At 38.4% G+C, this 24497-nt stretch overlaps 1 protein-coding gene across 11 annotated transcripts in view; it reads right to left on the reverse strand.

Annotated features, from left to right (window-relative positions):
• The window catches only part of PTK2 (protein tyrosine kinase 2), a 193617-nt gene that overhangs the window by 41249 nt on the left and 127871 nt on the right, over positions 1–24497 (reverse strand). For 6 of the 11 annotated variants that reach the window (XM_042868922.1, XM_042868920.1, XM_042868921.1 and 3 more), the window contains 8 exons: positions 23411–23441; positions 21343–21395; positions 13417–13500; positions 12224–12241; positions 8538–8594; positions 7125–7145; positions 5993–6090; positions 1392–1476 (listed from right to left, as the gene is read on the reverse strand). In XM_042868922.1, coding sequence (XP_042724856.1) covers positions 1392–1476; positions 5993–6090; positions 7125–7145; positions 8538–8594; positions 12224–12241; positions 13417–13500; positions 21343–21395; positions 23411–23441 — 447 coding nt within the window. The remainder of the gene's footprint in view (positions 1–1391; positions 1477–5992; positions 6091–7124; positions 7146–8537; positions 8595–12223; positions 12242–13416; positions 13501–21342; positions 21396–23410; positions 23442–24497) is intronic. The other 5 variants (XM_042868919.1, XM_042868918.1, XM_042868926.1 and 2 more) reach the window with 3 other exon arrangements.

The raw sequence follows: 24497 nt of genomic DNA on the forward strand, positions 1-24497 counted from the left end.
TTGTGCAGGTGTTCCTCCTTGCAAGAATCAATCCTAACTCTTTTCAGCACTGGAAAATTCACCACAAAAACTCAAATGCCCAAACTACTACATCAGTATGATTTATACTACTAGAAAGTATGATCTTTCCATCATACTTCCACATCCTGAATTTGCAAAGCTTTTGTTTATGTATGCAGTATTAAGGAAAAAAAATATCTGAAGCTTTCTAGCAAAATGGCCAGCACTGGCAGGATGCTGGATATGGGCCCTTCAGAGAACGCCCTTAGAAACAACGAGGCAACATCTCAGAGTTTGCAAGGGAGAAACGTAGTGGATTGGAATTACTTTTAAAAAAGAAGAAAAACAGAAAACTGATTAAATCAAACTTGTAAAGCACTATTTATCTGCCTACAAGACTGGTGTTTTCTGATCTGTCGAGCACAAGAGTCTAATAAAGTGGCATTAAATTACTTTTTACATTATAATTACTTTCTACATTAACAGACAGCTGTCTAACTTTGACTTTTAAGTTATTCCTAAAATAACTTAATTCCTCCATGTACTTACTTTTCCAAAGCTGGACAAGTAATTGAAGGAATTACAGCAATTTAAGAAAAATATGACATTCCAAACTAATAAGGCATAACCTACAAACACATTTTCTACACAATTTGGAAAGAAATGAACAAAAAGAACATTAAGTGGAGAGCACATTATAACAACTGCCTATAACTAATTACTTTAATGATATACCATAATGATATACCATAAGACACTTCACAAGACACAGAGACACAACTGTGGAGGGTAACAGGCAGCATTTTCTTATAGAGCCAAACGTTACAGAACTCAACAACTACACTTCTACGGAAGTTTTCTGCTAGTATTTTCCTTAAAAAAAGTTTTCCTCACATATCACAGATGCTGTTTGAGGTTGCATTATTTACAGGCAAATGTTTAAAAAACTGGTTTATTTCATTAAGATCTGACATTTCAAAACAGATATATATTTGATGTAACATCTTAGCAACTTCACGAGGACAACAACCTGACCTAAAAGGTAGTGCAGTACATTGACACAAATGCTACTACATTAAAAAAATCATTAAGAAGGAAATAGGAGATCAGATTTTTGACACTCCAAAACCAGTTCTGAAGCCTTCGAGGAGTCAGATATCACCTACTGAAATTTGGAAAGCCAAATAATCCACATATAATCATATACAAGGGCAACGCCAAGATATAAAGCAGTTTTCCTGCTTTATATATACATATATACATACATATATTGCAGGAGAGAACAAAGCCCATACTATACATTAATAAAACAAATTCTTATCAGAAATCTCTGGCACAGATGGCTGCAAAGTCCAAGGACCATTTACAGAAGCTAATAATGTAATACTCACAGGCTTCTTGTAGGAACTTTTCTCTAACGCTGTCTGAGGTGCAATTTTTGCATGTTTTGATTGCTACAGCCATAGCTGGATTTTCCTGAAAGAGATTCAGAAATAACTAAAACACAGACCACATAAAATTAGGTCTAAACCTCCAAAAAAACTGATTTAGAGAAAGTGAATATTAACTAGAATACCTTTAGTTAAGAAATTAAATTTGAAAGTATCAATGTTAAAAATGTTATTATAACCGAGACATTTAGTGTGCATTTACATCTAATTAAAATTTTATCTGTTTTAAATTACGTTAATTCATACAGAAATTCTGACAGAAGATGATTAAGTGTGCAGTACTGTAAATGTTCCAGCACTACAGAAGATTAGAAAGGAAGCACAGTTAGCAAAAGCAAAGGGAACAAGTAGATACATGCCTGAAAAACACACTTGGCTTCTGCAAGCAACTTGGAAAGCCAAATAAAGGGCTTTTTGTGGCTTTTTGCAGTGCAAAGACCAGCTATAATTTTTGACTGACTCAAATCCTTTATACAAAGCAGACTGCTAACAGGATACAGACTAAGTCAGCTTTTCAACTGAATTCAAACTACAAAGAGAAGATTTTATACATTAGCTTCACAGCCAGTTACACCAAGAGCTTAAAACTGAGTTTAACAGAACACATGTATTCCAAAGCAGAAACAGATTTGAGCATCTGATTGCTTATCCTCCAAATACAGAAAAATGAGAAGCTCTCAGACAGCCCAAAGGAGGTCTCCTGGCTCAGGAGGAGGCTTTCATCTTATCTTCCTTTGGTGCGTCCTACAAACACTCTTTTCTAAGTCACAGACAGCACTGAGGAGCTGTAAGAGCATTTCTTTCCTAGAGGAGCTCTAGGCATTCTGTCTTCACAAGGATTCAAAACACCACAATTTACTTGGAAAATGATTTTTTTTTTTTTAAAGTTTAAATCTCTATTTGGCAAGTGCAGAACCTGCATAATGAGCTGGAAAGCTCACGTACTGCTGGCTCTCACAAGAACAACTGCATTAAGTTGCAACAGAAGCTGCTCCATCCACGAGGAGCTCCATCTGCTCCAGCACAGCACATCCCCACTGCTGCATCCCAGGATCAAGCGTCACTCTGACGATTGTTAATGAACTGGAAAAGCAGGTGAAGTGTTTCAAAATTAATTCTGATCGAGACCTGACAAAGGATTAATGAGTTCCCAAAAATTGCAGCTCTGAGGAGAAGCACTTGGTGCTCTCTGGTGGATGAAAAGCCAGACACAAACCAGCCTGGAAGGTCAACAGTATCCTGAGCTGTACCAAAAGAGGTGGCAGCATGGATAAGGAGGAGGTTGTCCCCCTTTGCTTTGCCTTTGTGAGGCCACATCTGGAGTACTGCGTGCGTCCAGTCTGGAGTCTCCAAGACATGGAGCTGTTGAGAGTGGGTAAAGAGAAGGAGCATGAATGTGATCAGAGGGGCTGGAGTGCTTCTCAGTCTGAAGAAAGGTTGGAGGAGTTGGGCTTGTTTAGCATGGAGAAAATAAGGCTCCCGGGAGACCAAACTGAGGCATTCAAGTTCCTAAAAGGAGCTTTATAAGCAAGAGGGGGACCTACTGGGCAGACAGTAATGGGACAAGGGGAAATAGCTTTAAACTAAAAAGAGGGAAGACTTAGACTAGATATCAGAAAGAAATTCTTTACTCAGAGGGTGGTGAGGTGATGGAACAGGCTGTGATTGCACCATCCCTGAAGGTGTTCAAGGCCAGGTTGGACGGGGATTGACCTCAAGAGGCTGGAAAGGTGGGCCCGGGTGAACCTGATGGGGTTCAACACAGCAAAGTGCAGAGTTTTGCACTTGGACCGGAGGAATCCCAAGCATCCATACAGACTGGAAGGAGGGGTCCTAAAGAGCAGCCCTGTGGAGAAGGACCTGGGGGTCTTGATAGATGAAAAACTTAACGTGAGCCAGCAGTGTCCTGGGCTCCATCAGAAGAGGGGTGGCCAGCAGGGACAGGGAGGTGATTGTCCCCCTCTACTCTGCTCTTGTGAGGCCCCATCTGCAGTACTGTGTCCAGGTCTGGAGCCCGCAGTACAAAAAAGACAGAGAGCTGTTGGAGAGAGTCCAGAGGAGAGCCACAAAGATGATCAGGGCACTGGAGCACCTCCCCTGTGAAAACAGGCTGAGGGAGCTGGGCTTGTTCAGCATGGAGAAAAGAAGGCTGCAGGGTGACCTCATTGCAGCCTTTCAGTACCTGAAGGGAGCCTACAAACAGGAGAGGAGTCAACTCTTTGAAAGGGTTGATAACTGCAGGACAGGGGGAAATGGTTTTAAATTGAGGGAGGGAAGATTTAGGTTGGATGTCAGGGGAAGTTCTTTACAGAGAGAGTGGTGAGGTGCTGGAACAGGCTGCCCAGACAGGCTGTGGATGCCCCATCCCTGGAGGTGTTCAAGGCCAGGTTGGATGGGGCCCTGGGCAGCCTGGTCTGGTATTAAATGGGGAGGTTGGTGGCCCTGCATGTGGCAGGGGGTTGGAGCTTCATGATCCTTGAGGTCTCTTCCAACCCTGGCCTTTCTGTGCTTCCGTGGGCCCTGCGCACAGAGATCTGCTGGCTGGTAACCCTGCCCATGGCAGAGGTGTTGGAACTGGGTTGAAACTTTTTTTTTTTTTTTTTTGCATAAGAAGACAGAACAATGAAGATCCAAAAACAGACTGCTAACACTTGTATAGCAAACAGTTAACACTATTTTAAATGACTCTTTTAGCTTAATTCCATAGTAAATAAGGCTTCAAAGACAGTTTTATTAGAACTGCTTGCACGTAAACATTAAGATCCTATACGCATGCCTAACTTTTCATACAGTATTCTATACACATGCTGGTTTGTGGTGAAATATTTAGTAGCAAGTAGCCTTGTAGAAGATGTGGTTGCTATTCAACCAATTGAGTAAGAATCTCCCAAGTACAACAAACAGGGATAAATGAGATTTTCAAATTGGAATTTGAGCTAGCAGAAGAAGATACCAGGCATCTCCTCCACGTTTTCACATGTGAGCTGAATACACACAAAGATGGAAAAGCAATCATGTTATTGTAACTTAATTTTTTTACCTGCTCTATCATTTCTTCCAGACATTTAAGCTACAGTCTATGATTACTACATCAAAATTTAATGATACCTTACTACTTTCACTTTGCATATTTGAGTGTCTTAGATGCGGCAATAATTTCATTAATAAAAGTAATTAGTAGGTTAACATTTATAGAAAGCTGACGAGGTACATGATGACTTAACAGAATCTAATTTGCTATTCAAGAAAAATAGAGATGGACAGCATTTACAGAACAGCTCCAAGAAAAGAGGTCTACCATTGGTTCTACAGAGCACTACATTTATCCACTTTGCTCCAAGTTCACTGCAACATTCTTCCTCGAGCACTCCTATTAAGTTGCCCAGGGTTAAATAAAAATAAAGACTGGTTCTAACACGAGGTATAGCAGAAGTGTTTTTCTGAACAGAGGTATAATGAAATATCTAACATCTGTATGATATATTTGAACGCTTATCCCTATTTTAAAGTATTGCATTAAATATGTATTTATTTAATCCCACTCATGCTTGGGATAGTGATCAGTTGGTTCTGGGACATAATGCTTCTGAAGCCAGAACTCAGCTGTTGTACGTATGAATTATAACTTCACTTACAGAAATTCCAGACACCAAATTTCTGGAGTTGAGAAATAAATTTTCATCTGACAGTTGCAGACTTAGTTCCTCATTACAGCTGGCTAAAGTTAAATAATTTTACAGCTTTGTCTCTATTCTACCCCACCCCTCCAGTCCCCAATTTAATTCCTGAGTGCCACTGCCTTCACTGGTTTCAATGAGGTGACTACTGAACATCAAGGTCCGGCTGGATCTGCACCTATTTTGTATCTTTTCTCGGAAGAAATAGTAATAACTTATGCTAACACACAAGTCGTAGAGCAAGAAAGAAAGATGCTTACTGCAGAAACAGATGTTTTTAAATATTATTGCTCTCTGTTGTAGCTACTGCCTTTCCAGCATAAAAGACTAAAACTTCTCTCCTATATTTCAGCAGAGAAGTTAGATCACTTGATCCTGACCCAACTGGCAGCTTCTGCACTGAATGCTGAATTGAAATCCAACCCAGGTTTAACATCTCCAGATGCTATTTCAAACTTCAGAGAAGGTTCTACAGCACCAAATACTCACTAGTGGAGTATGGCCAGAGGTATATGTGCATATCATGCTCGGACAAACTCAAAATTAAGAAGAATGTGTGCAGCTAGGTTTAAAAGCAGTGAGTTCTAATGCTAGTGCTGCCAGTGGTTTTGGTAGGGGTGTGAACAGTTTACCTGGCATTTCTGATTCACTTTCTTATCTGTAAAACAGAGGGATCACTCTAGAGCTACTATTTCAGATGTCTGAAAAATGAAAAATATGCTGTACGTGGGGATTATTCCAATAAATAAATCACAGAATCAACGTTTGCTTCTTCTGGAAGGCATATGAGGCACACATTTCTTTATTTTAACTCGAAAGCTTTTGGTTTTTGGCTTATTCTTTTGTTTCAGAAGTGAAGCTTACCGGACTCATGTAAATTCCTTGGTGCACATCTCCAAATTGTCCTTCACCAATGCAGCGCCCCAGTTCAATTCTCTCCCTTTGAATTTCATAATCTCTGGCTATAAGAATATAACGCACTTAAATTATCAGATCTCTGAGGAAAGGCAGAGGAACAATCCACAAGATACCAAACTCAGTCACTCCAGTGTCTCACAAATGAACAACTAAGATTCACATACGCTGCACACCAACCTATACAAATGCTGTATACACAGTGGAAACCTCTTAAACAAAAGTTTGAATCAAAGCAATGAAAAAGAAAATGTGAACTATAATTTCTTAAATTAACTGTTATGCATTATTTATTTCAATGCAATAGAGATAATTAAACGGTTATTGCTAGTAAAAGACAAAACATAAATAACCTAGGACAATAGAGATGATTATAAATACAGCCCTTGCCCACATGCTTTTATGAGTTTAAGAGAAGTCCACTATGTGGTATTTTAGATCTTGGAACCATCAAATCAGCCAGGAGAATTTTTAAAGAGGTAACTGCAAGAAAGAAAATACAGAAACGAAGAGCATGGCAAATAAAGATAGAATGAAAGAGCAAAATTTTGAGTGCAATACACCTCCATCAGTCTGGAACTGAAGTAAAATTGATAGAATGCATTGCAACTTAGCAATTTTAATAACTTCACTGCTAAGACTGAGAGGTTTTCTGATGAAAATGCCTCAGTGCTTTGGCAAAAAAAAATTTAAGCAATTGCAAGTGAATTACTTCATTTGCAATTTAATTTCTAGCAGACATGGAAAAATATTTCTGGAACAGCAGAAAAACACGTACAGTATATGTTTTCACCTCTACTATTATTCTGAGCAAAAAAATAAGCTACCAGCTTAGGACTTTAGGGCTGATTTTTTGCACTTCATTAACACTATAGAAATAACGTTGTCTAGAGATAGATAACACTGTGATAAATGCCCTTTTCATTTCTTGCGTTAAGTACTGCATTTTCCTCTTTAAAATCCCAAAGCTAGCTGGTTTAACTATAGATAAATAATGTTTATTAAATGAAAGTGAATAAGAAAAACTCCACATCATTCCAAACTGCAAGCATACAAGGATGGGTAAAGGATCTCCTGTTACCTTCATCTATTCCATAGCTTTCTGCAGTGCAATTGAGAGAAAGATCAAATGCTTACTTAGAGCTTCTTAAAATCAAGTCAAGGACAAACATTTTTTTAACATTTAAAAAAAATGAAGAGCTATTACAGATGCAATTTTAACTTTACATTGGCAGAAGTCACAGGTCTGTTCTTGTGATCTGAACTGCCCATGCCCTGGGACAGCTGAACACTCGAACCCACTTCAGTGCGGCACAGCACTTAATGCTCGTGTCAACAGCCCATCCTACAGGCTTGGAACTGAAGGCATAAACTGAAGTGTTCAGGAGTCATCCAGCGCTGGACCACAAGTAATTTGTTCAATGGAAATTTAAAAGAAAAGGTTACAGAATAATAATAATGAAAAAATCACAGGGTTAATATGTTTAAAAAATAAAAATAAAAATAAGGACTTAGGTTATTTTTTGACCCTGCAGTTATTTTGATGGAATTACGTAGTAACTTACTGCAAGACATTCAAAGCACATTGTTTATTTCTAGAAAACATATATTCTTGCTTTCCAAATATTTTCCACAGTAGCATATTATACAATAAACACTGAAGTGATTATGAAACATTTCTGTCTCATGAAAGCCTGAAGAAATCCCTACACACAGTCATTATTTTCCAGCAGAACATGCTATCAGCTCAGCACCATCCTCCCCTGACACACCAAACCAACCTGGCATTTCTGTAGGCGTTCTTCAGAAGCAGACAGAACCAACTGTTTAATGCTAGAGAAATCCCAGGCTGCCAAAATATTTCTGTAGGTTGCAGATGTAACTTAAAATCAGCATATGGACTTCTATGTGAAATTAGCTGACTCTGACAGTTCAAGATGATATCCTAATTCAAATACTCCATGAGCAAATCCTGGTGGTGGTCAATGCATCACCTTTTTTCTATTTCAAAGATGAAGACTCAGAAGAACTTTGCATCTTTGTTTTTGTTCCTGAAGTCTTTTATCTTGAAAAATACTGCATGTGGTACAGATGACTTTCTCTAGAGAACAGCATGCGTGACACAGAGCAAGGACCAAGGATGGGATACAGCTATAGAGCAGCATCCAAAAGCATTCCAAATCCCTCGCCTTTCTGACAGAAATCTTACTCATTCTTTAGGCGTTGTGTTCAGCATAGCAGTACAAAATAAACCTCCATTTTATGTCATTTTGAGTCATAAAAGGGAGCTCACAGTGAAGTCACTGGTAACACCAAAAAGCTATGACAGAACCTTACTTCGTTTCATAACCTGAATTTAAAAGGACACTGAAGCTAGGAAGCTTGCAAACATCATCGAGCAATACGTGTGCAAAGAAAATATTCCTAAGGCTGAAATGTAAGATTCAGTCCCAAAGAAGCTGCTGGGAAGAAAAGTTCCAATTAACATACTTACTTGATGGCATTGTATAAGTATCTTCTTCATCTATAATCTCTGCATAGTCATCTGTTTCTGTAAAGGGAGGAATTAAAGAGTTTCGGGAAGAGCAGATGAAAACACTTCTCCAAAACAGTATCTCCAATGTATCAAAGCTGATAAGTCACAATTCCCCACTTCAACAGTGCTGGGACACATTTACAATAGCGTGAATAAAACTTGCTCATGCATAATTTATGGCATGATAATGACCTCAAGTGCCAATTATGCTACGTCACATAGATGCATTCAACAAGGAATAAAAGAAAGTTTCATTGGTATTCAGAAAAGCGTAAGTTCTCTAACTGAATCCAATCTAAACTGTTGACTTCAAAAGAAAATCCTTTTAAGAGCAAATTTGACCACAGGAAAAAAAAACAAACAACAAAAAAACAACAAAAAAAAACAACACATTATTAATGGATTAAATTGCTTTATCTTCAATAAAGTGTGAACAATAGTTTGGTAATATTTATGTCAAACAAGCAAAACAGATGGTAAAGATGTTCCAGGGCAGCATCTACTTACTGTCAGTGCAGCAAGGTGAGCAATTTTCTGTACTATTTCCTAAAGAAAACAGATCTTTTTTCCTGTACTACTCTCAATTTTGTTTAGTAGAAATTTGCAACCAGATTTGCTGTCTCAAATCAGCATCTTTAGAAAACATCCAGCTCTCAAAGTTATCGGAAAAACAACAGCGTATTTCTTCCTCTGTTTAAAACTTATTTTGCATCATCAGTTCTCATGACAGTGTAACTGGTGGCACGTCCTGTCCTACCAGTGGCTCCTTTTGTTCCTCTGAAGAGCTTCCAGGTCACGTAAGTCATTTCCTAATGGTCAGAAATTCTCCCAGGGTTTACAAACCCATCCACAGCAGTGCGATAATCAGTCACTGCCAGGCTGTTAAATTCTATTCACCAACTTTAATTGCACAGAGGTTCTCAAAATTGAGTAATTTCAAGTCCAGTATGAGGTTTTAGCAGCTGTTTTCAGGTGATTACATATTGGGCTGCCTCTGAAAGGCACAATTCGCTTCTTCTGCCCTGGAGCATATGTACAATCCTACAGCTCTTCTGCATCATTTCTACAGCCGTGGATTCTGGATGGTGAATGGGACAAAGCAAAGGTTGGGATGATCCCTTCTGGTGGCAGCCCTCAGTCCAAAAAAAGCCAACTCTGACAGCAGAGCAAGGCTCCTAAATATTATACAGGTGAATAAACAAGAACAGATTTTCAAACAAACTCAATACTCAGCAACTAGAAAACTTGAGGTTACCTACAGTTTGAACACTGTGTTTGTACAGTTTGAACGAAGTGTGTTTGAAGTTCAACACACTTTAGCAATCAAATATAGATTTATGATCCTAACTTCATAGTTCTAACACAAAATTGAAGTTTTTTTTCTTCCAAACCCCTATAGGAATTTCCTGTCTCATAAAAACAGCAAATTCTACACTATTTAAATTTGTGTTAGGCAATTTCTGCTTAGGATACAGCAAAACAGAATCGCCAAACCAAAATCCAATGAATTATGAAGACAGTGCACAAGTGTGAACAGCTAGCACACTCAGGGGCACTAATCATAGAATCACAGAATGGCCTGGGTTGAAAAGGACCACAGTGATCATTTGGTTTCAACTCCCTGCTATGTGCAGGGTCACCAACCACCAGACCAGGCTGCCCAGAGCCACATCCAGCCTGGCCTTGAATGCCCCCAGGGATAGGGCATCCACAGCCTCCTTGGGCAACCTGTTCCAGTGCATCACCACCCTCTACATCTCTAATCTCTTGGTATGTTTTTTCTCCTAGTTATACAAACTGAAATTTTAACAGAAAGGTAAGCTCTAGGTTTACCTGAAAAGTAAGCAAACATCTCAAAGAAAACATCAGTGTTACATGACTGTTATCAGGGTAATCGCTCTGCTTCTTTATAATATTTCTAAAGATATTTTTAAACTTTTGTTAGGTGAAATATACAACAGCCAGTGTTACAAGTTGTTATTTGAGGATGATACCGAAGAGTTCTTCCCATCTGGTTAAAAAATGGACTGAATGAAAGATATTATAAACAACTACAAGAAGAATTTAAGGAGTCCAGATAGAAAAGTGGCGTCACACTATTCTTTAAACAACTAAATCATCTGTCACACTAGTTTGTGGAACTGTGCTCACGAATGTGACAAATGACTTGGCTTGTACATCTCCCTACTTTAATTTACTGAAGTTCACTCATAACGCTGCAGAGCACTGCATGGTTTTAAGACATTGCTCAAACCTACCCTGAAACTATAAGGGTCCTCATAGCCAATCTAAATGAATAAAATGTTTGCAATGAACTACACAAATATTTCCTGTTACACTTTTAACACTCTGGAGAGGAACATATAATGAGAATTCAGAAAGTAATTCCTATACATCATTTCCAGGAATTAAGAGGAAAAAAAAAATCAATCAAGGCATTAACAGTGACTCAGAGTGCTCTCTACAAGAGACAACCAACCTCTATAACCCATGATCAGAGCCACGTTTTAAAAAACTATACTCAAGTCAGCTAAGACTGAGACTACGTCTGCTCAGAGATATTCCAGAATCCATGCAGAGCCTGAAGCAAGGCCCACTTGGGCAAGGTCTGCAGGCTTCTTTATGGAGAAGGATGTGCTGTAGCATTCCCCAGTGCAAAACGCTCAGTAAAGCAGGGATTCCAGGAGTTACTCTGTTTTCAAGGCCCCTGGTATGTCTAGATGAGTAAGCAGATTTGAACTTCACTAAATCTGAACATGTTTATAAAATTTCAGTGCATTAACTCCATAATAGCTCATTCATAGCCCTTATTTTAAAATGCTCTTTGAAATGTCCTTCCTCATGACTTTTTTTCCATTTACCAGAGCCCAAATTTTTAGAAGATAAACATCAATCGAAACCTGTCTGTAGGTATCTGAAAATCAATTTCTGAATTTATGATTGCAAAAATGCCCTTCAAGCTGTTAAGAAATTGAAGGAAATAGAGATAGCATTATCTTCATTTTTATCTGAGAGAAAGGAGGTGTGAATTTATATCCACCTCCCAATTTATTCAGAGGAAGGCCACAAAATATTATTCCTTGTTATCATTTTCCTTTACAAATTACAGAACGTAAAAAGCAATACCTCCTACTTGTAAGAATCAAGATACAGACACACAACCAGCAGTATCAGATTGACTTTTTTTCCCAATATCAGATGGAATTCTGTAAGCAGCAGTAGCAGTAGTGGACTACTGATGACTTCAAAGCATCTCCTCAGCAGACTCATTTCCCATGCTGTATAGCAGCCATTGAACACACTCACTGGCCAAACCAAGCATGTAACAATCACTTAAACTGAATGGACACTCTTGAAAAACCTATGAACTTTCTCTGCATCATGCCAGAACTCCCATTGCAAACACATGCAATACCACATCCCTGCAAGTTTGAAACAGATTTCCCTTTTCCAATTACAGTTTAGCAGAAAGCGCTGGTTGCGCAGCCTGTAAAGTACAATATTTAATGGCTAATGCCCAAGACAGACTGCTTTTTGAACTAAAATGTGTATAAAACTGATTGCTGAAATATGCGTTAACTGCTACATGGATGTAAGAATTGCATATTGCACGTTAGTAACACACAGACTAGAAAACATATTACCGTCCCCACTAATTTCATCTGCAGATCCAGGTGGCATGCAAGGAGAGAGAAAAACAGGGGGAGAGAGAAGGGACAGAGAAAGGGAGGGGAAAATATACTATTAAATTCATGAGTAATCCAAAAGTATTCAGATTGCAGTTATCTTATATACCTGACTCAAGAGAAACCAGAAAAGTAGTGGAATTTAAGACTTCTCACCTAAAACCCAAGGGACAAAGATATGTTCTGAGAAGCTTGCATGATGAAACAGAGTTAATGACTTTTAAACACAGCATTACAAAAAAATTAAATTTGGAAGTGCAACTAGTTCTTTTAATGCATAAGGAAATATGAAATCCTGTTCTTTAATCTTTTGCTACTGAATGGATCTCCTATAGCTATGGGTCATTCCAATTTGGCTTTGCACGTACGAATATGATTTTCGATAACTAGAGTTGGGGTTGACTATTTTGGAAGGAAACACGCTCCTGTGCTATCACAAAAGCAAGAGTAAGAAATGGAACAATCTAAGCAATAATCATACACAGCATACTAGTTATATTGAGCAACTCTACAGGAAAGCTGTTCAATGAGCACCACAGCCTGCATTACTGTAACGGCCCCATTCCACGCCAATAACTACAGCACAAGCTGATGCATTTTAGATATTACTGATTTTAAAAATGCACATTAATATTGTAAAAGTAATGCACCTGTTCCTTCAATTCTTCTTACACCTAACAAAGCCAAACCGATCCAGACCAAGTGCTGAACCAGGATAAGCCACAAGCATCACTGTATTCAATATGTAATTAAAAGTGATCCCAGCTGATGCTTATTGTTGCTATTCTACTTCATTCATGAGCATGCTGTATCAGGGGTCCAAGAATGAAGTCAAAATCTGTTAACAAAAAAAAACCCCAAGTGTATAGCCAGAATAGATATACAAATGAAAATATTAATGCTTGTAATTAATTGCAGCATATAATGCTTAAAACAAAGCCTCTCATTAAAACGTGGACCAGCAAGTTTATGACACTGCACGAATATCCAATTCGATAGAGCAAAGGGGTAGCAGAAATTTAATGAGATTATTCTTGGAACTCTGTTTACCTGAGCCTGAAGTATTAAAAGAAAAACAACCAACCAGTAACTGAGTTAGTATTTCAGCTTTTGTGTTAACAAGGCAGCCTATACAAAGAGCAGTGCAGTACCCTTAGGTGGCGGCTCATGGGAACAGAAGACGAAAGGGAGAAAGCGTCTAGCTTTCTTTACTTTATGCTGACAGTGATTGACTCCTTTACAAAGAGGCAAGAAAAGGAAAGAGAAAAACAAATTATTTAGAAATAAAAGAGGCTGGGGAGAACATTTACAGCGAATGAACATAAAACTAAAGGTTTACATTACAGTTCTATATATGCAAAATGGATACACGAACGTATTTGAAACTCTAAAGCACACTTACTTTCCTTCAAATTCTTTTCTACAGCAGTAAATTATTCCCATTTCATTTTCAAAAAGTGAGACTAGATTATGTTAAGAAGCTGGCCTTGGCCAAGTACCCACACCACCCACTCACAGTGCAGAGGTACTGTCCATCCCAGAAGCATAACCCACTTTTTTAAGATGCCCACCTAAGCTTGACTAGAATGTGCTATGCTAAAACTCTTAATTGAAGAGTTAAACATGTAATACTGACTTTCTGGACCCTGAGGAAAGAATTTAATATGAAACAACTATTTCACATATTACAATTACACAGAACAAGAAAAAAGTACTGCTTCTCTATCCACTGAAATACAACACTGCATTTGATGAGCAAAGTGCTTAGCAGGAAGAGAGAGAGTGCTAAGCAGGAGAGAGAACACAAGAAAGCCAAGACCAACTTTACAAGGTGAGAAAGAAGGAAACAGGATGATACAAGGAACCTGAGTATAGCTGCTCCTCTTGTTTCTCATCATCTGTTCACTCCTCTCTGCTTTCTCTTCCCTCTCCCCTCTATCTCAGGAAATGAGAGAGATGATGCAAAATGTGCGTCAACCAAAGACTCCCACCCAGCTGCTGATACTCCCTTTCAAAATTGAGGAGTGAAGCCCAGCTGCCTTGACCAATAGAGGCTGCAGGAAGAATTGAGAGCTCAAGCCGTGCAGGAGCAGCATGCTAGCCCAACACCCCAGCAGCAGGATGGAGGAGTCTGGAAACCTATGAAGTACTAAAGGAGCTATATTTATGCAAAAGCACTGTCTTCTACTCTTCGTTTTTTCTTCTGACCAGAGTTTGAGGGATGATGAGAGCTGCATTAAGTGTGTTAAATCTGGAGGGAGCACGCTGAATTTTATGCATGCAAATCTAATGGATAACTTCCTACCATGTAGAATTCCCACTTAGCTAAGACAGTAAAGGTAAAACACATGGGTATGATTTATTATTATACCAAAACATCACTTTAAAAACTGCCAGTGTGATTCATCAATTGTGAAAATTTATGTGCCACTGAAAGTGACAGAACATCAATCAATGTTAAACATCGAAGGAGATGCAAAGAGGGCAAACTTACAAGTTAGTTGATAGTATTTATGTGAATTAACACATTAATGGAATCACAGGATCTATTTTCCTCATATCACATGGCACTACGTTCTAATACAAGGCTGTGGTAACATTCTTAACAAAGCCTTAAACACAGTGCAAACAGAAAAGTCCTACAGCTATTTTTAGACATCTGAAAAAGTACTGAAATAAGAATAAAGGCATACAATACACTGCAGTGAAACAGAAGAACAGGTATAAAGTGACTGGAAGCAATGCAAGCTATCTGAAAGGGAAGAGACGTTTCAACTCTTGACCTGCCCACTCTAATTCAAGCCTGAAATACTGCAGTGCTGCTACTCTTGTCTGGACACATGGGAAGCAGAAGCAGGTTGAACCCTGACCCACCTTCTTCCTTAAGAAGCAACCATCAAAATCAAACGGCCTTTTAGTTCAGCACAGCCTGACGACTGATGATACTCAGACCAACTTGTCCTCTGCACTTCAAATGTTGTTTGTGACCCCTTGTTTATAGTTTGTGCCACCGTTCTGCTACATAAAACGAGGAACACTCTGCCTTAAAACTATCACATCTTCAGGTTAGCTACAGAAGTTGTTCCTCTTGATAGAGTCAATTCTAAGTTCAAAAAAGAACATGCAATTCTTTGTCAGGAGCCTAGAAAACACCTGCTTGAAATGGATTCTACTTTGATTTACACCATTCCACACTGACTTCCAGCCATTGATATGCTGGCTTCTACCTAAATGCCCACAAAGCTCAAAAATGCTGCTGAAAACAAAACTCACAGGATTGCTTTTATTTTGTTTAGTGCCTCTCCCAAGTACTAAGCACTCGATGTTACTGCATACCAAAAGTCCATTCCACTTCCTATTTTACAAGGGACATTATGATGTAGAGGGCAGTTACTCCTGGAGCTTCTTATCTGGACAGTGTGAGCAGAGAATGGAAAGCTGGAAAAGGTAACATCCCTTTCTACTGTAGCATATATTCCTGAACCAGCTTGGGGAAAAAAACATGGGAAAAAAATCCGTGGAAGGAATAAACGTAGTTGTTTTCATGTATTTGTCAAAGCAAACATACATAAACAACAAACAAATGTGAAAATGCATGGAACATCTGTGCAGTCAAACTACCAAAGTGTCTGCTTGTATTAAAAAAAATGGATGGCAAAGGAGGAGTGAAAGAGGGGGAAGAGCTTTAAACTACGATGGAGATTGATGAAATCAAGGCAGTACATTCCCAGGCACTGACAGAGAGCTCCCAGTCATCACACTTCATTCTGGTCTCACTGTGCATGAAAAGCAGCATTTTAGTGAGTTTAAAATGCAAAGAGATAACACCTGCCTAGTCGACTGTGATGAGAAGCCTAACACCGTAATTTATCATCATTAAGGGTATTTTAAAGCATATTATCTTATTAACAATCAAAATAGCTGGGTGAGTTATGCAAGTACCTTCTCTTTGGAGACAAATGACTTGCTAAAGGTTTGTAAGGGTAGTCTGCCAAAAAAAAAAACCAAATCTGACTCAAATGCTTCCCAGTTCTTTGACCACGCAGCTGAGCTACAGCTGCACAGACTTTATATTCCTCTAATTACTTGATAATCAGAATGTGTAACTACACAATTTATGCTAACAGTGCCAGTCTTCAGAAAAATGAGCTGTCAAACGTGACATAATTGGGCGAACAGACAGAAGTCGTAAGCAGTCAAGATAACTGTTTTTTATCATAATCAATTGCATACAATTTTCAACACTGTCTTTTTGTAGTGACTTGATAAATTGAGCATGCTTCCAAAAATACCTGCTCTACAACCTTGGGCAAAAACACCTTTTTACTCTACCAACTTATTGAAAAGGAACGAGAAATGGTAAGTCCTAAACAAGAAACTCTTTCAGAAATGAACACAGTGCAGACTTTCATTTTTTGTACAGAATTATGAGACAGAGCACGCACGGTGCTTTGCAAGCAGAAGTGATTCAACAAAATCCCATTTGTCTTTCCATCCTTGCTCACAGCACTGCTTGTGACTAGCCCTCATCGTTAACAGACTTTCTGGTCACCTGCTACACTGACACTGTCTTTATTAAGAACATTCATAATTGCTGTAATACTGGAATCAAGTGAATATACTTGGTGCTTTTTTTGTCTGCTGCTTGTTGTGCTTTGGCAGTTGGCTCTAGCTATGTTTCATATTGCTCTTGGTAACCAACTGAAGTCTGCCTCCTGAATGAGCTGCACCATACCCTGCATCTATGCCTATTTCCTTCAAAAAAGTATATTTAATTCAAATTTAAATCTCAGCCAAATGAAATGACTAAGGTGACAGCTACTTCAAACTCACTATCTCATAAACTGCCCCTGAGAGCTATCTTCTCTATGCCATTTCACTGACACTGCCATAATCAGGAATTAACCATGGTAAGTGATTTAAGTGGAATGACATTATACCAGGAGTCCGATTTTAAGGTAGAAACAGGAAGCTGGCAAAGAAACATCTGTTTCAGGCTGCTAAAGTCCTAACATTTCTACTATAAAGCTCCCTCTAGAAGACTCAGTTTCTCCTACACAGGGCATAAGCAGTGCAACTATTAGACCTAAGCCATGGTATAACCTACTGCTTCTCCTTTCAGCTTCAGTTTTAACATGCTCTTTGTGCTAAGAACAGCCATGTCAACTATGGAACAGGACACAACACATTTCTCTTTCAGTTATTTATTTCCCCAGTAAAGGATCTGGCACAGAATCTGTTGCTTAGATGGCTTAAGTCAGGGGGGATGGAACTGTTTTTTTCAGAGTGTCTGTTATGATGCTATGTTTTGGTTCTACAAGAAAAATAATGTTGATAACACACCAATGTTTGTAGTTGCTGCTAAGCAGTATTGCACAGAGCTAAGGCCATTCCCAAAGAAGGACCCAAGGAGCTGGGAGGAAACAGAATTAAGACAGCTGACTTAAATGGCCAAAGGGGTATTCCATACTATCTGACATCATGGGGAAGAAGTTTTTAAGGGGCTGGGGGTTCATCTCTTGCTCTCTTCTGCTGCTTGGAAGGCTAGCTGGACATTGGCCGGGGGGTGGTGAGCAACTGCTTGTGCATCACTTGTTAAATACATATATTTGTCATAATTATTATCCTTTTCTCTATCTTAGTAAACAGTTTCATCTGAACCCATGAGTCCTACTTTGTTTTTTTTTGTATTCTATGCCCCATCCCGCTGGGAAGGCTGGCAGTGAGTGAACAACTGTGTAGCTTTCTTATTATATAATTATATATATATACTTATTATAATATGTAATTGACGGGGTAAATTGTTATTTTTGGAAATATGTAGATCAGGAAATATGCACATCACCTTACTAAGGCTAATGGTTGCTATTTCAAAACTAACTGCTGGCCAAAATAAGTTTCTGTAGACTAGAGCAGTCAATAAAATCACATTTAAGTGCTACATTTTTTCCTACAGATTAGATGTACTATTTGCACACAGCCAATAATTCAGCCTTACTGTCTCCTGATTGTGCCCTCTTGGCCAAGCAGTAAGAATGCTTTCCTAATGCAAAAAACACAAGTAGATGGAGAGGGAGATACAAGGTGGAGCCATCCAACTATGAACTAGAATACTACTCACTTCTGATGACTCAGTAATTTTAACAAAAACACCACATATATGCCAAAGAAATCCAAAATGCAATATTTTTATTTTTATTTTTATTTAACTGTCATATTTAACTGGGCTTTTAATTTATATATAAACACACAGATTAATGTAAAATTCGAGGTGCAAAATTCCCGTGATGTTTAAAAAATTTCTTACTTGCACATAATAAAAGATCACTGTTGTAAGAAGTATTAAATACAAAGAGCTAAGACAAAGAATGCCAGAACAGAGAAAGCCACAGTGCAACCTGGTTCAGTGACACACGGCCTTTAGGGAGCATTTCTTGGCTCCCAGTTCAGCAATTTGCTGCTTGAGATTCCTGGAGCCAACTTCACCCTTCACTACTTTGAAAAGGTCTTTATTTAAAACTAGAGTTAAAAAAAATACAAAAATTTAGAAACTTTCGTTTTCTGTATGCCTTGGAATACTGAAGGACTTGGAACAAGTTTTCATTTCACTAGACCAGAAACATTTCAAGGTGGATTAATACATAACTCAAACAGCAAGACAAGACATCTTTCATTAATAAGCTCATTTTCAACCCTATAAAACTTCAGACAAATACTTGTACTCCTAGACCACCAATCATGTTCCACATCAGCATTCAGCTATTGCTTGGTTCCAAGTTGTGGTAGGGAGCTCACTTTGAAATTTTCCTTCAGTAGTAAGGGGATAAATGCTATAAATACGTCTGACTGCTAGATTTTCCTGAGAATAACTTGTTTATGATTTTTTACTATTTAGTGTTAGCATTGGGAGAGATCTAAATAAAGAACAGCAATCTCACTGCAACGAAGAGCTGAGTTAATTTATGATTTAAACTGTCAAAGGCACGAATGATATTACAGCTGTCAGAAAGTTACAAAAGATCGTCTTATTTGAAGTCCTTAGCTCTGAGGCATTCAAATGTCACCAGAGAAAAGCTCTTATTCTCCAAACCAAGATAGCATCATCCACAGCTGGCTCTGCACTGGATGCTGTCAGCTGTCGGACTCCGCTGACCTGTAACTCTCGGGTTAGCTGAACATAATGTACATCTGTTGCCTCTGTTGTTCCATATGATGGATCAGTTACACGTGACGACAGGAGGGGACTTCTTCACATCTACATGAAGCACTGCCTCATTTATAACAAGTTGATTCCTTAGGGTAAGCCAAAACTCCCAAGGAGAAATCGCTATCACTCAACTTCATGACTTCAATTCAATATCCTGACATTCACAGCACACTTCAAAGTAATGTGGGGGCAAAACTGAACCAAAACAAAAACAATAAAAAAGAGAATTTTAGTATTCTTTGTGCCTTTTTTAAGAACAAACCCTTGAGACTGAATAATAAATGCAGTAGTTTTAATAATTCCAGTATTATGTCAGTGTTTCCAATGGTTTGAAACGTGGTACAGGACACAAGAACAATGATTTCTCTGTGGAAAGCTATAAAACCTCACTACAAAAGAAGAACACATTACTGGTTTTGATTTTGTTACTAGAAAGACAGACAAGGGCATATGCTGGTTTTAACTGACTGTTTTGCTTCTGTCATTATGAGCCAGCTTTGTACTTTACAGCTTCTTTGATTGTACACCTCCTGCATTTTGCTAGATGCTAACCCTCTAGCCCTGGCTCTGCAGCAAAGCTCCCATTTGGCTATCGATCACCTGTATGGGATGCCCTACACAGCAGAGGTAAGTGGTATCACAGCTAACTTCCCTATATTAACATCAAACCACTACTTCAGAAGAGTAGAGAAGAACAAAAAGACAGAACACGCTTATCATGCCTCCTGCTCATCTCTGTCAGCACCCTAAACCTTGCTTGGTCAGCTGCTGTTTGACTCAGAGAGGCAACGTTAACTGATGAAGACCTTTCATACCTCTGCAGCTTGATGGACATTTTAATTCCAGATCCTCTCACCAATTCTCTTGCACAAGGTCTAAATATGGACTTCTTGTGTCAGCGGTGAATCTTAAACACCTTTAAAAAAAACTTAAGCATGGGGATGGGAATCTGAAAAGTAGGAAATGAATCAAGCATCTATGAACCATTCCTCCTTCTCCATTTCCTGAGTATGTGCCACTAAATGGTCGCAAAAACGTTCCAGTGAAGCTGTAGCCTTCCTGTAAGTCAAGGATGGACATTCCACAGGGTCACAGTAATGCTTCTTGAGGTCTGTGGCCAAACACTATAAATCTATACGGATGTACCACAATCTTAATAACACTTCCACACTGCAAATCTCCTTTATAGATAGCATGCGTAAGTACTTAACAATGCATTTCCTACTGAGACATTGAATCAATCCCTCAAAAGGATTTGTTGAGAGCCTTTAAAATAAAAATGTTCTCTGGAGGATGAAAACTTAAAAAAACAAACAAACAAACAAAAAACATAGTTGCTAACAGAAATTTAAAAGCCTGTAAGCTATAGAAACAACACCTACTACATTACATGCTCATCATCCTTCAATTATCTTGCGGTTTTCAACAGCAAAAAATTTAAGTGATTTGATCTAAGCAGCAGCTACAACAAATTTGCTATTGAGTTTCTTCTTTCAGAAGTGATGATAGATATTTAATGGCTTATTTTCACTTTTCAAAGCTACTCCTTCATAATTTAACACATCCTCAGGTAATTTAAGATGGATAGTTTTGGTGACGAGTGGCCTAAGTGGAAACACTGACAGTCAGCCTTGCCTTCAAGTATTTTACCCCTGCTTCCCCACATGGATGTGGCTGTTCTCACAAGCAACAGTGCACAGAAGGACAGCTGAAAAAGTTCCTCTTTATGAATTCTACTGCAAAGTCAGCACAGCTATGGTCATGGGAAAATCAACAGCCATGGGGCAACAAGTGAGCTAACTGTGAGTAAAAATCTGTCTAAATATCTGCTAGCTGTAAAAATAAACCTGCATTTTTTTCAGAGCCTTACCTGATACAGAGACTGTGTGCGACCTTACTCCTTGCTTCTCATTGTTGGCCAGCCTGTAAAACAGAGGTTTGAATCGCTGAATGCTGTACATTCTTCACAGTCACATACACTGTGAATTCATCCTAACAGGGCACCTACTGTAATTAGCAGGGCCAATCCATTTTCCACAGTGACACATTTTGAGGGGGAGAAAAGTCAGAAAGGAATCTACCACTTCAAACCCAGCTGGGGGAGTGAGAGTGGAGAGAACGCGTTACCTTTTAATTAGAGAGCAACTTGGCAAAAACAGAACAAACTTTAAGAAAAGCAAGAGAAACAAAACTATTTAAAGGTTTTAAAGTTAAGCAGTGCATGTCTAAATATTGCCACTGTAGACAGTCTGATGGTCTTCCAACTTTCTGTATTCAATACTGGAAACAGAAATTATGAATCGAGCTCTTGTCTGTAAGCTGATTTATTTTATAGAGCCATTTTAAATTGATTTGCCTATCAAATAAATGAAGAAAAACAATTACAATTAGACAGTTTTAGCTATAGAAATTGATTACTAACAAATTTCAATGAATTCTTCCAGTAACTTATTTCACATACACGTGCATATATAACCATAGTTATAATGTTATGAGAGGAGTACAGCAGTTTATGCTTTGAGAAATCTGTAAAGGCAAATCTCTCCAGATGGTGCTGGCTAGTACTTTTACACTTGACAAAAGACCATTCCCCTGCTGCCAGCTGAAGAGCGTATGTGGTGCTCTCGTAAACAGACTCAACATTACAATGCCAGTATTGGTAAACTGTCCCAAAAATGGGAAGAAGTTTCTACTTCAAACCTTACTTCATCCTAGAAATCCCTAGAGACAGGAAAAAAAAAAAAAGCACTAAAGTGAAAACTCTGTAATTAGATCATTCTGTTTTTCTCAGTTCGTTCAAATGAAAGTTTTCATCTCCTATGTGAGTGCACACTGTTTACCAATCTTCCTGCTTTTCCTCCCTGTTTTTTAATCTCTTTCTGCACTGTGAGCAATCTACCACCTGGCTACTGAGGACTGCAGCAGGACCTGTGAAGGAAGAGTATCCAAGTGGCTTTTTTCTTGCTGAATCAGGAATAAATCATGTTCCACACTGCATTCAGTAGATTAAGAAGTAGTAACAAAAAAGGCAGGCTCACTCTAGGAGTTAAGGAAGAAACAGAATGAGGTGGCTGGCTCAGAGTGGTACAGTTCCTGATCTCCAAAGGAAAAACAAAGAAGACACAATAAACTGCTACACTTCTTACAGTCCTTTCAATCATTATCTCTAGCTACTGGATACTTCTCGATAAGGCTCAAGGAAAACAAAGAATTATTAGATGCAAATACCTTGGCTAAAGTGCCACCATTAAATCACTCAGAGAAAAAGAAATCAGATCTCTTTGCCAGATATAGATTAAGATTTTCAACACATTTATAATCATTACTGTATATATATTTTGATACATTAGTACATTTAAAAATAAAACAGATCAAGAACTGTTTGCTCTATGAACGCTACTCTTTATCACACGTGAACCTGGAGATTCCAACTCAGACTGATCCCATGATGGAAATATAATTTGAAAAAAAAAAAACAGACATAAAAGATTTATTACAGGAAGAAAATTTCTGTATTTTTGCATAAGCAGTAAAGCAAATAGCAAAACCAACACTGCAGACTGATCTACAGAGAGCCTGAAGTGACAATACACAGACTGTTAGGCATCATTCCTGTAATTAAGTTTACTCATGGACTCAAAATAAATAGCCTGAATCCCAGTCTAGCTTTTTCCAGAAGATCCTACTTTTGTTACTGTCAAGTATTACTGATGCACTATGAGTTTTCTTCCCTCAAATTTCATTTGTGGTATCTATAATGCTGCTGTCAGTCATTTACGCCCCATGGTTCCAAGTGCCTGCCTGCTATTTGTCCTAGAATCCAAAGGCAACAATAAAAATTAAGCATGTATAAAAAGTGTAAAGTGTCACTTAAACAAAACCATTTTTGAAAGCATTTTTTGAACTACATATATGTAAAAAGAAAGTATTAAACTCACTTTGGTATTGATGGTAAAGCTCTTTCACCTTCTGTGTAAAGAAGAAGAAAATGGAATTAAAATTGTATTTCAGTTTCCCAATGACCTCTCTCAATGTCCAATATATACAAGGCTGAAATAGTAATCATCACAACCTTCCAGGGAAATTGCATTGACTCATAAGACCATTCAATACTTATATCAACAGCAGCACACCAACACAGCTCATTCCAACTAGCAATGCATACATTCTGGCAAAGTCTTATCTGAGAATAATAATGTATACAGAATATGAGACTTTTTTATTCACAATAAATAACTCTGATAAATCACCTGCAAAAGGTATGGCAGAAATCTCATCTCTCTACTGAGAAATACTTCTCTCATTTCCAAGACATGCTAACCATATATTACAGTACACAGGTAAGTACAGTATATAAATACCTATGTATTAATATACACACATATAAACTGAAATTCTGAAATCAATGTAGACTTCCAAACAAGAATACTGATATAAATCATCAGTGTATACAGCATATAATATTAACTTCACATTGGGTTGAAATCATACACCAGTAATGCCTAGAAGCCAGAGATGAGGATGTCTCCTTATAAACTATTTTCAAATTCTCTGCCAATCTTTCTTTGCTAATGGCCCTGTGTATAAATGCTTGGATAGAAAGCATTTTGTCTCATATCTCTCTGATGAGAAGCTCATTACACATGTGGAAAAGGAGGATGGGGAAATTACCAACCCTTCAGTAAAACACCAACAATTTGAAGTAGATTGAAGTATGCAGGGAAGGAGAGAAAGAGGGCATTTAAAACAAGCATCTTCCTCCAAATCACTGTAGTACAGATAAAGTGTCCTGAAAGAAATGGAAGATTGTGGACTTGGGCTGCACACCCTCCTCCCTCCCTACAAAAACAAGTGCAGATCCTCCAGATCCAGCTACAAAGCTGCTGAGTTTGGAGACTGGAGCAAAAAGAGACAGGCTCAATTTTAATTGAAAGTGCAAAAAGGAAGAGAGAGCTGCACCTCAGGGTCAGATGAGGTTGCTGCAAAGAAAGATATAGGAAATAAGGGAAACAAAGAGCTGTGATT

The sequence above is a fragment of the Lagopus leucura genome, unplaced genomic scaffold (genome assembly GCF_019238085.1).
Source record: "Lagopus leucura isolate 7727_CA_CO unplaced genomic scaffold, USGS_WTPT01 Super-Scaffold_100002, whole genome shotgun sequence".
NCBI lineage: Eukaryota > Metazoa > Chordata > Aves > Galliformes > Phasianidae > Lagopus > Lagopus leucura.